Below are 14,414 nucleotides of genomic sequence, written 5' to 3' on the forward strand. Positions count from 1 at the left end.
CTGTCTCAAGCACCATTGATATTTTAGGCCTTAAACCCGTTATCGTGAGGGACTGTACTGTGCCTTGTTGGCTATTTAGCAAAATCCCGGCCACTACCCATTATATGCCAGTAGCACATACCCTCCACTTTACTCCTCCCATTGTGACAAACTTAAATGTCTCTACACGCTGCTGACCTTGCCCTGGGAGGTAAAACTGTCCCCGCATGAGAACTGACCTGGCCAGTCAATTTTGATCCATTTCCAGAAAAGCAGTGGATCTTCAAGAGCCACTGGGCATTCGGTGGGGAAACACTAAACAAGTAAATACAGTTTCATCTGATGGGTTTGGGTTTCTTCCACTGACAGTGACACCAAGTAGCGGGGCCGATAGCTAATTCATGTGACCGGCATTCCATTCTAAATAATGGGTTTTCATTTCGTTCTATTTATGGCCATTTTATTCAATTATTTTTTTATTCAGCACCCAGCTTAACAGATATTGATACACAACAGATATTATGTACACAATAAGTGTATATAATCCTATTATGTTCTCTTCCATTATGGATGCTTCCTAATAGAAGAGCACGCAGTAATGAAATTAAATACACATCCGGGCTCTTGTATCGGCCTCACACATTTCCTGACCTTGGCGGGATTCAAGAGTGTGGAGGTAGGTGGTGGGACGGGAAGGGCGACGGTGGGTCACTGAAAAGCAAGACAAAGGATGATCTGGAGCAAGTAATCACGTTCCCAGATCAAAGGGAAAAAGTTGAGTATAGTTAAAAATGGAGACTATCCTTTAGCGGAATCCTGCTTAGAAAAGCGATCATCTCTTTCTCCCTCCAAAATTCCACAGAACAGCCGCACACACGAAAATGCCTGCATGGTGCTTTGCGTTAGCTATAGCAAGTGTTGGCCTAGGGGAACTAAAAAAAATTGCATGTTATGTACATGTAAATATAAATAATGTAAAGTAAATCTAACTATAACTATAAATAAAAATATATAGCAGACATTGCAAAGGCATTTCCAAATGCATCTGACGTGGCAGCAAACCTTGAGGAGGGAGGAGTGGGGAGCGTAGCCTGCCTTCACTTTGGCCTCACTTGGCAACTGAACAGAATTGACAGGTCCGAGCAAGTCAGCCAAGGTCTGAGTCATTGTTTAGGTTTTCCATGGAAACGAAAGCTCATGGGAATCGACATAAAGTGTTTGCCAGACTCTATGGGTTTGTCATTCTCTTTGAGGGCCACTAATATCACTTCTAAGATGATTCGCTGAGATTCAGCCAATTTCCTTTCCAAACACTTGCTCTGAGTGCTTACCAACATTGCTTTGCAGAGAGAGGGAAATTTGGGGTGAATCTCAGGCAGTCATTCGCTGCACATTTAGACAGTGTGAACATGGAGATTTTGGGTGCATGCAACCAGACATCACCTGCCTTCCCTGCAGGAAGCTTGTGAACACTGAAAAAAAAATGTTTATAGAGCATTTTTTTGCTCTCGCTACGGTGATACTCTAGAAAGGCAAAGCTTTGATAGGGCTCTCTTGTGTCTATCAACTCTTGTTGGTAAACAGAGGTTGCCCCTGCCTTGCTCAAAGTTCCCAGCTTGGAAACGAATTATTAGAAGTTTCAGGTTCCATTTTTTTTTTTACCCGCCCAGGGAAGACTGTGACTGCCGTTGTTAAAGAAAAAGCCTTTTGCAATAGATTTAAAAACAAAACAAAACAAAACAAAACAGTGATTTGTACAGTTTAATTGTGAATGACTAAGATGTGGACCAACTGAATTTCCTTGGAAATATTCCATATGTTCAAAATAAAAGAGGGAAGTAGTCAGCATTTCCCCCTCTCAAAGTTAAATGTTTGAAACATGGGATCAGGACATTTTGCCATATTCCAAGCAAGTCTGGTTTCATCTATTGCCACTTGAGACTTCTGAACTTTAAGTCTGTAGGATTTAAAGCTTTAGTCTGCTTTTATTTTTTTAACGCAGCAATAGAAGCTGACCAATTTTCCCTAATTAAAGTAATATCTAATCCCCCATAAGTTTCCTGGCACATAGCAAATATTCAGTAAGTACTGTTTTCTAAAATTGCATTTGCACAGCCAGGCCCTTCTCTCAAGATGAGGATATAGTGACCCAAAAGCATCTGAGCATTATTTAGCAGGAGAAAATCTAGGCCAGTTGACTGAGAGCTTTTCTTTAAATTGCACATGATCTCACATTCCCAAAATACCCACGCACAGGGAAGCTATATAAGGCCATGTGGCAATCTGTTCTCAGTCATATGTGCCTAATGATTAGTACTATAGATTACTGGATTTTGAATAGGCCTTCAATGCCTTTTCGCAACCCCTGTCTTCATGGAGCAGGAAGCAGAGCCTATAAGGGGGAAGTGACTCACCTAAGGTCATGTGGTTTGTCTCTTGCCTTGTTTAGGGCCAGCCCCCTCTGACATCTGGTCTCCATCTTTATTCTTTATGCATCTTTATTCCACACTCTTGCCTGGAGTGCTGGGTTCTAAGTGTCGCTCGCCTTTAAATATTGTCCTCAGGGAGGTTTCATTGGAGTGCCAAAAATGAATCAGAGTGGTAGCAAACATATCTGCAAAAACATAGTGGTTTTTATGTTGAGTGTATCATTTGCATATTGGCATTTTCATTAGACTTGCTGAACTTACTGCGCTTTTTTAAGAAAGTTGTTTTCATTTATTGGACAAGTATTTCTTTGTTATAAGTTCATTTACTTTGAGAGAGAGCACAAGCAGGGACAGAGGGAGAGGGGAGAGAGAGAATCCCAAGGAGGCTCTGCTGTCAGCACAGAGCCCGAAGGGAGGCTCGAACTCACGAACTGTGAGATCATGACCTGAGTCGAAACCAAGAGTCAGACGTTTAACCAACGGAGCCACCCAGGCGGCCCCGGCAAGGATTTCTTGCGGGTCTGTGCCAGGTACTGGAGGTACTACGTAGACAAGATCCCTGTTGCAAATGCCGTCGATGTCACACCCATACCTGCTCAGTGTCCACTGTGTGCGCTTGCCCACAGAGTCCTGTTGCAGGCGCCCATGACTCTGTCTCGGTGCTTTATCCTAGCCAGAAGCCCTCGGCCAGTGGCAAGTGACAGCGGAGAGGGAACGACCCTGCTTCCTCACCTTCTGGGCGGGATGACTCCAAGGTGCATTCACTACTGCCTCCAGAGACCCCCAGGGATTTGAACTCTAGTTGTACACAGTGTGTCCCATTGGACAAGGGCATGCACTGCCAGCTTCTTTCCCTGCCTGCTCCTGAGTCCTTGGGTCAGAGTCTGCTTCGGAGGAAGCCTTGTCTAAGACAGCCACTGACTTCTGGGACCTCAAGTTCTAGGAAAGGATACAGACAATAAACAATAGATCAAGGAAGTGGGGCCATTTATTGGTGCCGAGAAGGATGAGATGGTAGTGGAGAGACATTGGCTAAAGCGGCGAGGTTGGGGCCCTGCCGAGGATGTGCTGGCTGACCCGAAGCCTGGAGCAGGGATTAGAGAGCCCAGAAGAAGATTCTAGGAGGAGGCAAGAAGATGTGCAAAGTGAGCAGGGGCAGGAAGGAGGCCAAGATAGTGGCTTCGCAGGAGACGGCTGAGGCTACATCACACAGGACTGCACAACGAGGAACAGGAGTTTATGCTAAACGCAACAAGAAGCCGCTAGAGCAGGTTAAGTAGGGGAAGGGTGTGCAGTCATCTGATTCCTGCTTGAAAATGATTACTCTGGGGGCACCTGGTGGCTCAGTCGGTTAATCGTCCGACTTCAGCTCAGGTCGTGATCTCACAGGTCGTGAGTTCGAGCCCCCACATTGGGCCCTGGGCTGATGGTGTGGAGCCTGCTTGGGATTCTTTCTCTCTTCCTCTCTCTCTGCCCCTTCCATGTGCTCTCTCTCTCTCTTTCTCTCTCTCTCCCTCAAAAATAAATTAATAAAAAAGAAAATGATTTCTCTGGCAGCTCCATGGAGAAGAGATTGGGGGGAGGGTGCCGAGGGTGGAGCAGGACACCAGTTGGAGGTTCAGCTGAGAGATGGTGGACGGTTCCCAGCACCCGGCTTCAACTGTTGGCAGGGAGCATAATTAAATAGAGCTGAAAGGCAGACTACTGTGCATTCACATCTTTGTCTCTAACACCGTTTAAATGTATTTTAGTGTTTCTCCGCATTTTGTGGTGAAGAACCCTTTGAAAATCTAGTGACATCTGTGGAGTTTTTGCTCCGGAAAGATGCAAGTGCACAGGGATACACAATTTTGAATTTGCGTGATTTGTATGATTGGGAAGTCATGGAGTCAGTTAATTACACCTCAGATATCTATCTATCTCTGTATCTATCTCTGTATCTATCTATGTATCTAGATAGATATAGACAGATATAGATATAGATATAGATATAGATATAGATATAGATATAGATATTATTTGTCTACATGTATTAGTTGGCAAAGGCTCCCTACCATAGTAAATGAGTCCCCAAGTGGGTAATTGTTCAAACACAAGAGTTTATTTCTTGCGTATGGATGACAGAGGATAAATGACTTCATTGGCTTTCAGGGAGAATAATTTGGTTTCTTCACAGCCTATACCTGTAAAATAATACTGGGAGAATTAGCATCATGTCTTCATGTCATAACTTTCAAGTTTGCTGTGAAGGTTGTTTCCACTCTGGACACGTAGAGGGGGAAAGAGCATGGAGCGACACATAGGAGATGTCTTGACAGGCTGGCCTGGAAGTGGTACCGTCACTCTGGTCACCTTCCGTTGCCTGCAATTTAATGGTATGACCACAGCCAACCTCAAGGAGGGCTAGAAAGGGTAGTCTAGCTGTGGGCCCAGAAAGAAGAGGGAAATATAATTTTCAGAGGGCACACAGCACTTTCAGCCATAATACACATTCATGTGGTCTCTTTGGTATTTGTCACACTGGAGGTGTTCAATGTTACTTTTCCTAAAGAACAGCATAATGAGTCACTTCAGAGATTTGAGGGAAGGTAAGGGATGAAGCCAATGAGGGTTGGTCAGAAGGACCTTTTCCATGATTTCCAGAACCAGTTAACTAACAGCAAAGCCTCTTCCTCGCCTGTGCAGATGGTACTTATATAAAGGTTGTGTCCTTAACTGAAAGATTAAGATTAAATTAAAGTAGAAACTTGGCCTCAGACTACACTTTTCTGCGCCCTGAAGAGCTGGAATTCATCTGAAATAAACTCTTACTCACTCTGGTTATGTGTCAGTTGGAAAGGGAGATGGCTGTATTGTCAACAAAGTGATTCTTTGCGTTCATTTCCCCTCCACTCTGATGATCAGTCCTCCTGGTCTTTGAGGTAATAGGCAATCAGCCACTCGGTCAAGCACTTACTGAGTTTCTACTCTGAGCTCAACGCTGTCTTGTCCTCACTTTCCCTATAAGAGAAAGGCAGCCTGGAGGCTCCTCTATCCGGTGCCCTTTAGGGAGTGGCTGTGGCCATAGGAAGCTGGAGGTAAAGTACATCCTGTCAGTGAATCATATTTTCCCATTTGCTCCCATTACAATGTTCTTGGGGGTGGAGGATGGTGAGTCTTGCTTTAAAATATAAAGAGATTACCTTCGAGAACACAACAAATTTTAATTCCTCCCGAATTAAAAGGGAGGAGAGCTGATTTTTCTCCTAACAGACTGAAACAATTTTTCTGAAACTTAGAGAAAAAAAAAATCCAAAAACTGTGTTCTTTGGAGATCAGAATGCTTCTCACAATTGCATTTAGAGTTTGTGTGATTCAGCACCCACGGGGAAGATTAGGTTTCTTCCACCTTGCCTGTTTCTCATTTCTTCCCCTGATTCTCTCGCCTGTATCATAAATATTCCTTTTCAGCCCCCTAAATTTTAGCTGTTTTCCTTTGAGAGACATTTGAAAAGCGATCTTTATTACCATTTATTTTGGATCTCCTCTTAGAGTTATTAATGTGTTAATGCATTCTTTTTCCTATATTCTCCTTCTCTGGTCAGGGAAGATTAAACTTTCTTCAATATGAGAAGGATTTAATTGGTTGATTTCATAATTTAGAGTCTTTGTTAGTCAGATTGCAGAAAGACAAGTTCCTTTGAACTCACTGCAACTACATTTGCTTTTGAAGGAGTCCTTTATTTTGCAGCAAATAAAGTGTCCTTATTAAACAGAAAATAAAAGAATGTCTGGCAGGACTCTACTCCCAATGGGTGAAACATCACAGGAAATTGAGAAATTGTTTCTTTTTGCCTTGTGAGAGAATTTTCCTGGTGAGATTTCGTATTAAGGTCTTAAGACTACTGCTTAAATCCATCAAGAAAGACCCATTGAACAAGGGACAGCTTTTGAGGAGGAAGAGAGGACCGATGTGACCTTGCTATCTCAGGTTTCGAATTGTCCAAGAAATCTGGGGAATGGCCAAGAAGATTGTCCTCTCTTACGAAATAATTGTGTCGCTGTGTTAGAGCTTAGACCTACCTACTTTAGCAACTTCAGATTAAGTTTGTCAAAAGGTAGCTGCAGTTGGCGGAAGCCCTTTCATTGGTACCTGCAGATGAGGGTGTCTCATTTGGCCAAATAAGAAATGTGTCCTAAGTACGGCATCTAGCGTGCATTCCCAGTTAGACTGTGGGCTCTGGAACTTGGGCCTTAGACCTGTGCCTGGGCTCTAGACCTGTGGTCCAGACACTGGATACTTCCCCCTTATCTTCTCCACAGAGACCCCTGACCTAGGATTTGTGCCCCACGCTCATGCTCTAAGGTTAGCCACTCAGCTGAGCTCTGAGTTCCCCACAGACACTCCGGGCAGCAGCACCATATGTCCTATTATCCAAAACCAAAACCTTCCTTCTTCACTCCCCATAGTCCCCCCAATGTGGCAAGTCCTACTCACTCCCCTAAACAGGCCTGACAGCCGTCTCCTGTCCCCGTGCCCCTCCACTGTGCCCGATTCAGGCCACAGCTCTCTCATGCCTTGATGTCTCTAGAAGCCTCCTTAACGGGTCTCCTGCCCTCATCTTTCCCTCTCACAATCCTGTGTCCATCCTGCAGCCAAAGTGATTTTTCAAAAATTCAGCTTGATCATATTACTGCTTGGCCCAAGGGTGTTTTGTTTTATTTTGTTTTGTTTAGAGCCTACCAGCAATTTTCATTGTAAAACCCAAACTCTTGGCCTGACCCTTGCTTCTGTTTCTCAGTTTCCTACCCTTTCCTGGTGCATCACCCCCCAACACATACAGAGCCCCCCACCCTAGCTGTGAGTGGATAGTGACAGTGCCTCTCTCTGCTTTTCCCCATTCTTGACTAATTCCTTTTTTGTTGTTGTTGTTGTTTTGTTTTGTTGTATTTTATTTTATTTTTATTTTAATGTTTATTTATTTTTGAGAGAGACAGAGAGAGAGAGAGGGGGAGAGAGGCAGAGTGTGAGTGGGGAAGGGACAGAGAGAGGGAGACACAGAATCTGAAGCAGGCTTCAGGCTCTGAGCTGTCAGCACAGAGTCCGACGCGGGGCTCAAACCCAGGAACCATGAGATCACGACCTAAGCCGAAGTTGGACACTTAACCAATGGAGCCACCCAGGCACCCCGACTAATTCTTATTTAAAAAAAAATGTGTATTTATTTATTTTGAGAGAGAAAAGAGAGCGAGAGAGACCACACTGAGCAAGGGAGGGGCAGAGAGAGAGAACCCCGATGCAGGGCTTGATCTCATGAACTGGGAGATCATGACCTGAGCCAAAATCAAGAGGCAGATGCTTAACCAACCAACCCACCCAGCAGCCCCCCCAACCCCCACCCCACACCATTCTTGTCATATTCCGATCTGTTACCCAGAAGCCAGAGAACTCTCCCTTGACCATCTCCCTTAGACTGGGATATATGTTCCTCCTGTGAGTCCCCATGCATCCTGGATATACTTCTCCAATAGCTAATCCTCAACTGTCAGCTCCCTGAGGGCAGACCCAAATGAGGGAAACTCATTTATCTTTGAATCCTCTATTGTACCTGTGTTGATCAAGAAAAAAAAAAAAAGGAAGATCTAAAATAAAACAAAAGCATTTGGGGGGGCGGGTCTTAGAATTGCAATGTGGGGAGCACCGATTCAGGTAGAAACCCCAACTGTGTCCCATTGAGGAGTGAAAGCCAGTGGTCTTTATTAGCAAATTGCAGAAGTATTAGGAAACATGCACAAGCTGGTTTTCCAAAAATCATGTTTGGAAAATGTAATTACATTTTACGTCATTGGTTTTTTGAGTATACTATGTCAATTACTAGGAAAACACCTTTTGCAGAGCGTCCAGTTTTTATCCAGAATGTGGATTCAGCAGCTCTGGGTTCAGTCACATGCCTTTGCTTGGTTCAGCGGTTCAAGGTAGCTCCTGTTTCAAAAAAACAAGATGAAGTTTTAGTCTCCAAGCGGAGTGTCTCATGTTCAGAGGTCTGACCCAGGCTCACTCTTGTTGAACAAATGAGCAAGAACGAATGGCTACATACAGTGCTTTCCTATATATAAAATTGAATCTCGATTATAATGTTGTCCACTTTGGCTAATTATGGCTAAGCATTTTGGAAGATTGGAAAGACAACTATGAAAGAATGAAAAAAAAAACAGATTTGGCATCAGAAGGGTGAGTCTGCTCAGTTACTACTTGGTGTGACCTTTGCTAGGTTTATCAGCCTCTGAGTCTTAATTCCTTATCAATGAACAGAGGGTCATATGTTATAGGGTCTGGCGGAGGACTAAGGGAGAAACACCTGGTAGTAGGGGACACACCTGGTGAATTACATTATCTGAATAAATCAGAGGGGCTCTGACCCTCTTCATATCTGTGTTCTCATGTGGCAAAGGCGAGAGTTAGGTGGAGACACGCCATCTCTGTTCAGTTAGGTGGAGACATATCAATGGCAGGATGGAGGTAGAAAATGGTTCACCCTTTGATTTCCCATTGGGTGAACTGTGAAAATACACTCCTGCCTTCTCACACACTATTAAGAAAAGTAGACCAGGTATGGTGGAAAAGCAGCTGAATTCGCATGTTGGGCACCTTAACATTACTCATCCCTTTGGACTCACTAATTCCATTTCAGGATTTATCTGGAAGGAATGATTTTTGAAAATGGGGACGGATGCACCTGAGATGTGGACAGGTGTTCCTTACAGTCGTATTTATTATTACAATTGACGATAATCTGTAATGTGTAAATCAGTGAGGGGCTGCTATGACATTGTCCTTCTGCGGGTTCTCCGTAAGATGGAAACGATTTCGAAAAAAAAATGCTCAAGTGAAAGAGGCAGTCTTAAGAAGTTTGATCTACTGTTTAATTAAAACTATGTAAATCAAACAAATGGAGGAAACCAAAAATTGACCAGTAGGAAATACCCTCTGTTTTCAAAGGGTTTAGTGGTAACTAAGAAAGCCACAGACACAGCGCTGCCTCGCTAGACTGAGGACCCAGTGAATGAGGCTCACTGTCTTCTGTGCAAAGGGATCTTTATTTGGCATTGGATGGAGGCCAGACCTTCATCCTGTCTTCTAAAACCTGGAAGAAAGCATTCAGAGGAATATCAATCAGAAGTAAAAAATCGCCCTCGAGGTTGGGGAGCCCACGTTGTAGGCTACCAAGGGAGGAAGGTTAACTAGAAAAAAGAGTAATCATGATGACAACTGTGTAAGGCATTTTTTATCGTGCCAAGAGTTTTCATATACATTGTTTCACTTAAATTGGCTCTTCTACGCAGCTTTACATCTTCACTGCCTACAAAAACCACTGTAGACCTGAAGATCTGAGAAGCACAGTTACTTATTTGGGCCCCATATCCTTTATCCGCCTCTTATCCAGGGATCCCCCCACTGTGTAGAGTTCACTTTGAACCCCGCGGAAATTACACAGAGGGGCACAGTCAGGCCCAGGAAACAAATAGGCATTTCACTGTGGCTTTATTCCCTGGAGGACCTCCAAACATTTGTCAGATCTTTACTTACATGCGCTTCATGGAGCTTTGTGTGACAACAGGCACAGAGCTGCTGTGAACTCCCCACTGTCACACAGCAAGTCAGTGGCAGAATCTGTGTAGAATTAAGATCCCCCCCCCCTTTTTTTTCTCCTTGAATCCCCCTCCAGCCCAAGTATCAGTTCTCCCACGGGACTACATGTTCCTTTTGTCACTGCCTGCCTCAGCTCCACAAAAGATCTGTTTTGTCTTGTTATTTTCCCACATTGCTGCAGTCGAGAACCATGGTGCATTTGTCAAACGCGTTGTGTATTTTCATCCCTAGAGCTTAGTTAGATGATTCGATACTTAGGAAGAAGAGAGTGAGAAATCAAGAAAACCGCTCAGAGCCATTAACTCTCGATTTGGGCCATTTTTCTCAAAGACAGGCTACTGTCTCTTACCTGGTTCAAATGCCCATGTTCTCAGGATGAGACATAAATCTTTACACCAAAATTCAAGCATCTGTTTCCAGGTGTTTGAGAGGAAGCTTTGTTCTTCACAGGAGCTTTTTGAGGAAGTCTGTTATTTCACTAAGGACAGTGCTGAATACCCCTGGTTTACGCTTCTCTTTCGAAGTTTATTTTATGTTTTGTTGTGGTTTTCAGATTTCTCATGGTTTGGATTTGGGAAAGTAAAATCAAGACAAGGTGTTGGTAAGTAGTTACTCCTTCTTTGGATAAGTAACGAGTTTATGTTGCTTGATTCGGATGAAATTGCTTGGCCCTTCTTCCCACTTGTTGGCCCCATGATTAATTTTCTGTGTTCCTTGTTTCTGATTTGCTGAAGAGAGAGGGCTAGAATTTTTCCAGAAAAGGCATGGCTTTCACTCACTGAGTTCAGCAAATGGTTTTATATTTTTGAAGTCGACTTGTTTTCATCCCAGGAAGAATGCCAACTGTTGTACCAGGTCGAGGTAGTTGCTGGGCTTTTAAGAAGGTTCAGGAAAGAAAATGCAACAGCACCAAAACTCCATGTACAGGAAAGTTGGCTAAAAGTCACGTCTGGACAAGCTGGGATCTTAACTTCCTCCATTGGCCAAGATGTAGTACACTTCTGAATTGGTAAATCAGCTGTTCGTTTATGACCATTTCTCTTTCAAAACAAGACTCTAACGTCCAGACGCTCTGATTTGTACTTGATTGCATTCTATTCCTTGCATTCAGACTGTGTGCTGACAATTGAAAAGCAGAGTTTGTAGCTTACCAAATGAGTGCACATAATGTATCTCATCACTGGGATTGAAATCAGGTGTGATCTCCCGGGACCTCCAATTTGTTCAGTACTTTCTATGGGTACAGCGACTATGAACAGGAATTCACTAGAAAGCACAAAAAGACAGACTGTCTTACATCTTGCTCGTGTGTTTCCAAGATCTGGCCATCTTGGGCATCTGTGTATTAGTATATATTCTGGTAGCAAGGCTGGCTATAGGTAAAACTGCAAATTAGGGGAAATGTACCAGTGTCATGGAGCGTTCTGGTTCTGAGTCATCCGTTCCATGCAAGGAACTCTGTTTCCTTTCTTTTTATGAGCCTGATATTAGTAACCCTGACCCTTAGGTAGCCCCATGAATTCCAAGGTCAAAGCTCGTAATCAGCAAAGCTAAGATAGGGACGTGGCAAAATTGGAACATTAAACTCAGACATCTCAGGATTTGTTGGTGACTCCCCGAGGGGCACATTTCAGATTCAGCTAATCTCAGTCACTTTGCCAGGATACCAGAGACTGCCCTGCTGGGCGATCTTAAAGGTGCTCTGTGTTTAGGCTTTGTGTTCTGTGTATGTGTTGGCGGGGAGGAGGCAGAGGGTGATAAGGTTTCATACCATAGCGCTGTGAGATGGGGGTCTTTTCTCCACTAAACAGAAGATCACTGTAACCATGTAAGCATTTTCCAGGCCAGTTTGCCCTGCTGAGAGGTGCTTGTTCTTAGAAAACTTCAAAAACAGGGCTTCACCCTTTTAGGCCACAGCAGAGAGAATTTTCCTTCAGAATTGTTCTTTGAGCCACAGTCCGTCAGAGATGCTGCAGCTTTAAAATGTACGTTTTATTATTATTCGGGTCTGGTGAGGCCAAGAGGCCAGAGGAGGACAGCCATTGAAAAGATAGTCTGTTACTCGCCGTTCCTGAGAGGAGAGGGCAGCCACACCATGGTGGGGAGACCCCAAGGGGAACACTGGGGTCGGTCAGAGGGCAGAACATGGGGGCAAGAGCCTTTATGGCGGTTACCAGAGGAAGGAACTAGTGAGGCAGGGTAAGCAGGTTTAGGATCGGCTGGTTTGAGTGACCTTAGCAGACTCTGGGGCAGACAGGCTGTCCCCAGTTGGCTGGTGCTTGGCTCTGGGGTGACAGGGCAGGCGGATAGTGGCCCGGAGTATGACAGCCTGATAAGGTGGTGCAGGCTATGGACTGGTTGGACTGGAGATGGAAAGAATGCTCTCAGAAAAGTTCTTTACCATCGCTAGGGACTGGCTATCCTGGGAGGGGCAGTTCCTTCAGGGTCAGTGAGGCCCCAGTGATGAAGCATCAGAATACAGACAGTAAAAGACATGGTTAATACAGCTGCCCAAGAACAATGGCCTCTCCCCTCGCCTCGAAGACATTGTTGGTCTTGAGAGAAGGAAACTCCTTTCCCAGGTGACTTTCAGCCATTCTTATCATAGGAACACAAGTCTAAGGCTTGGAAATATCTGTGAGTCAGACATGCAATATGCCTTACCAAGCAGCTCCGTTGACAGAAAAATCTCTCTTTGCACCTGAGACATAGTAAAATAAAAATGGGCTAAAAAATGTTTCCAGGCATAGCCCATATTTCTCAGCTCAGTAATTAGAACTATCCTCCCCCCCCAACAACCTGGCAGGTTGCACATATCCCACAATTTGAAACTTCTTATTAATATTATAAGACTTTTTTTCAAACCCTCATGTGAATTCCTTATAACACGCTGTGATGTGCCCCTGACTCTTCTTCTGTCTGTCTTTTTGTGGTGTCTCCTCAAGCTCGTGCACAGACACACAATGACACATCCCGTGATAGGCACAGACAGCCTGCTGTCAAATTATATAGACATTCATTGTCCCTGCTGAGAGCTTTTTCCCCTTCCCAACTTTGCTGTGCTCCGTTAGATCAAAATGTTCATAGAAAAATGGGCTGGATCGCTGCAACCTTGCCAGCCATATCAATCTTCCAGGATTTAGAACATCGATGATGAAGGAAACAGCACTTGAATTAATATTTCACTTGATAAATTGTTGAGGTTTATGTGTTGCTGAGATTTGTCAACAGCGGCCTTCTGGCAAAGCAGAAAGGCTTTTGAAAAATGACCTCTGATGCTTTATACCACTTTTATGCTTAACATTCCCCCCTCCAAACAGAGAGCCCATTCCCTGGGGCTCTGTTACTGCAGAGTCGGGGGTTCTACTCAGAGAAACCAAGGCAAAGAAAGGGTCTCCTATGATGGAGGAAGAAAAGCAAAGAGCAAGTATTTTGCTGTAATTCTTTAAGTCAGGGTTCCACTATGTACATGGCAGATGATCCAGAGCCCGAATTCCTGGAGGAGTCTCAGCATTGTCTTCTAGGTATCAGCTTCCTCCAAGATGATTGAATGCTACAGGAATGTTGATGGCCTGGCCTGGCCCAGGGGAGAGTCACAGAAGAAAGCAACTGGGATCAGTGTGTTTTAATCATTGCAGGGCCTCCAGAAGCAAATACCGCTGGCCTTCTGACAACATGTGGAAGGTCTGAACATGACAGCTCCTGCATTTCTGGGGGTAAATGTTGAGAAATGTACGACCTTGACTGCACCCACCTCGGGGAGTTCAGGCAGTAGCATGCTTTTGGTTCCTGCACCAGGAACACGGCAAGGGGGCCAGTGGTGGGGAGGTTTTACTGGCAAGGTGCAGAGAACGCTTAGCATAACACATTTATGTTTTTCCATCTCTGGGTTTAAGCTCTGGGTGATCTAGGCCTGTCAGGAAGCCAATCATAAAATGGGGATGGTTAAGGATATTGGAAAGAACTTGTCTTTATAGCTTTTCTTGGCAGAGTTTCTGCCCTTTAGTAATACCGGTGTGCTAGACTCAAGATGAGCACAACCAGTGAGCTTGCTTTTGCTTTGAGTAATCTGAAGATTCTAAATTGGCTGTGTGAGGACTTGTTTGCAGAATTAAGCCAGAGTGTATCATTAAAGGCAACTTAAATGCACATCCCCTTGAGAGGATGCTTTAAAAAATTACCTATAATAGCAGTTGGCTGCCTCCTGCATAGTTTGTTTAAGATTCAGCTAGCTGCGGAATGTCCAATTGTTATCACTACAAACTGTGATAATCCCCGTCTGAGGGGGAAAATGAATCTTGGAGGTCGGGGGACGGATTACCATTATCTTTCATAGGGGATTCGAAAATGTGTGACACAGTTACTTTCGTCTTTAG

At 44.3% G+C, this 14,414-nt stretch overlaps 1 protein-coding gene across 4 annotated transcripts in view; it reads left to right on the plus strand.

Moving 5' to 3' along the window:
- NTRK2 (neurotrophic receptor tyrosine kinase 2) overlaps positions 1–14,414 on the plus strand; it is a 335,421-nt gene that overhangs the window by 169,683 nt on the left and 151,324 nt on the right. For 2 of the 4 annotated variants that reach the window (XM_060609944.3, XM_060609948.3), the window contains exon 12: positions 10,592–10,639. The exons of the other annotated variants lie outside the window; for them this stretch is intronic. In XM_060609944.3, the coding sequence (XP_060465927.1) occupies positions 10,592–10,639 (48 nt within the window). The remainder of the gene's footprint in view (positions 1–10,591; positions 10,640–14,414) is intronic. 4 annotated transcript variants of the gene reach the window in all.

This window comes from Panthera onca, chromosome D4 (assembly GCF_046562875.1).
Source record: "Panthera onca isolate mPanOnc1 chromosome D4, mPanOnc1 haplotype 2, whole genome shotgun sequence".
Taxonomy (NCBI): Eukaryota; Metazoa; Chordata; class Mammalia; order Carnivora; family Felidae; genus Panthera; species Panthera onca.